Source organism: Neophocaena asiaeorientalis, unplaced genomic scaffold, assembly GCF_003031525.2.
Source record: "Neophocaena asiaeorientalis asiaeorientalis breed wild unplaced genomic scaffold, Neophocaena_asiaeorientalis_V1.1 scaffold1132, whole genome shotgun sequence".
Taxonomy (NCBI): Eukaryota; Metazoa; Chordata; class Mammalia; order Artiodactyla; family Phocoenidae; genus Neophocaena; species Neophocaena asiaeorientalis.
Genome location: NW_020174472.1, coordinates 487,505 through 488,596, shown reverse-complemented (window position 1 = coordinate 488,596; position 1,092 = coordinate 487,505). Strand labels below are relative to the sequence as shown.

At 57.9% G+C, this 1,092-nt stretch overlaps 1 protein-coding gene across 1 annotated transcript in view; it reads left to right on the top strand.

The window, feature by feature from the left end:
* LOC112407800 (uncharacterized) overlaps window positions 1-735 on the top strand; it is a 20,588-nt gene extending 19,853 nt beyond the window's left edge. The window contains exon 8 of the mRNA XM_024757201.1: window positions 577-735. Within this exon, the coding sequence (XP_024612969.1) occupies window positions 577-735 (159 nt within the window). The remainder of the gene's footprint in view (window positions 1-576) is intronic.
* Window positions 736-1,092: the final 357 nt, after the last annotated feature.

The window sequence follows — 1,092 nt, the reverse complement described above, 5'->3', positions numbered from 1 at the left end:
AAAAAAAAAAGGTTCTGAAGAACCTAGGGGCAGGACAGGAATAAAGATACAGACATAGAGAATGGACTTGAGGACACGGGGAGGGAGAAGTGTAAGCTAGGATGAAGTGAGAGAGTGGCACAGACTTATATACACTTCCAAATGTAAAAGAGATAGCTAGTGGGAAGCAGCCACATAGTACGGGGAGATCAGCTCGGTGCTTTGTGACCACCTAGAGGGGTGGGATAGGGAGGGTGGGAGTGAGATGAAAGCGGGAGACGATATGGGGATATATGTATATGCGTAGCTGATTCACTATGTTATACAGCAGAAACTAACACACCATTGTAAAGCAATTATACTCCAATAAAGATGTTTAAAAAAAAATTGGTGGGTGGCACACAGACACACACACACACACACACACACACACACACACACACACACAAACGGTGAGCAGACTTTCCACTGCATACTGCTTATTTAATTTAAAAAAATTTAAACCATGTGTTAACTATTGAAAACATTACTAAAGCATTTACAGGAAGCAGGTCTTCCGTCCCCTCGAATCCAGCCTGGTTCTCGCGTGCCCCCCAGCGGACCCGGCCGGAAGCGGCCTGCGTTTCCCGCGCGGCCCTCCGGCCGCCCCACAAGGCGCACGCGCAGACCGCAAACAGCGCATGCGCCGCGGGTTTGGGCGCCAAGTCCGAGGCCGAGCGTTTCAGTCAGGCGGCGGCGGCGGCGTCGTCGGGCTAGCAAGGTGAGCGCGCGGTGTCCCGGGTCGCACACTGTGGGAGGCACGTGGGGGCACGGAGCGGGCTCGCGGGCAGTGGAGGCGCGGGCCTACCTGAGGCGACGCTGGGGGGGGCCGGGCCCCTTCACTGGGAAGTCCACGGGAAAGGAGGCGCTAAGTAGCGGCCCTGAGGGGAAGAGGCAGGAGGCCGCGCGGGCGGTGGTCGGCTCTGAGGAGGACGCGGCGGCCTCCCTGCCCCTCACGCCTCGGCCTCCTGCCAACGACCTCCTCGGCCAGAAGGCTTTCAGGCCTGGACGGTCCGCCCGCCCCCGCCCTTCCCTACCAAACACCCTCCTTTCCCCTTGAGGACCTTCGCCCAC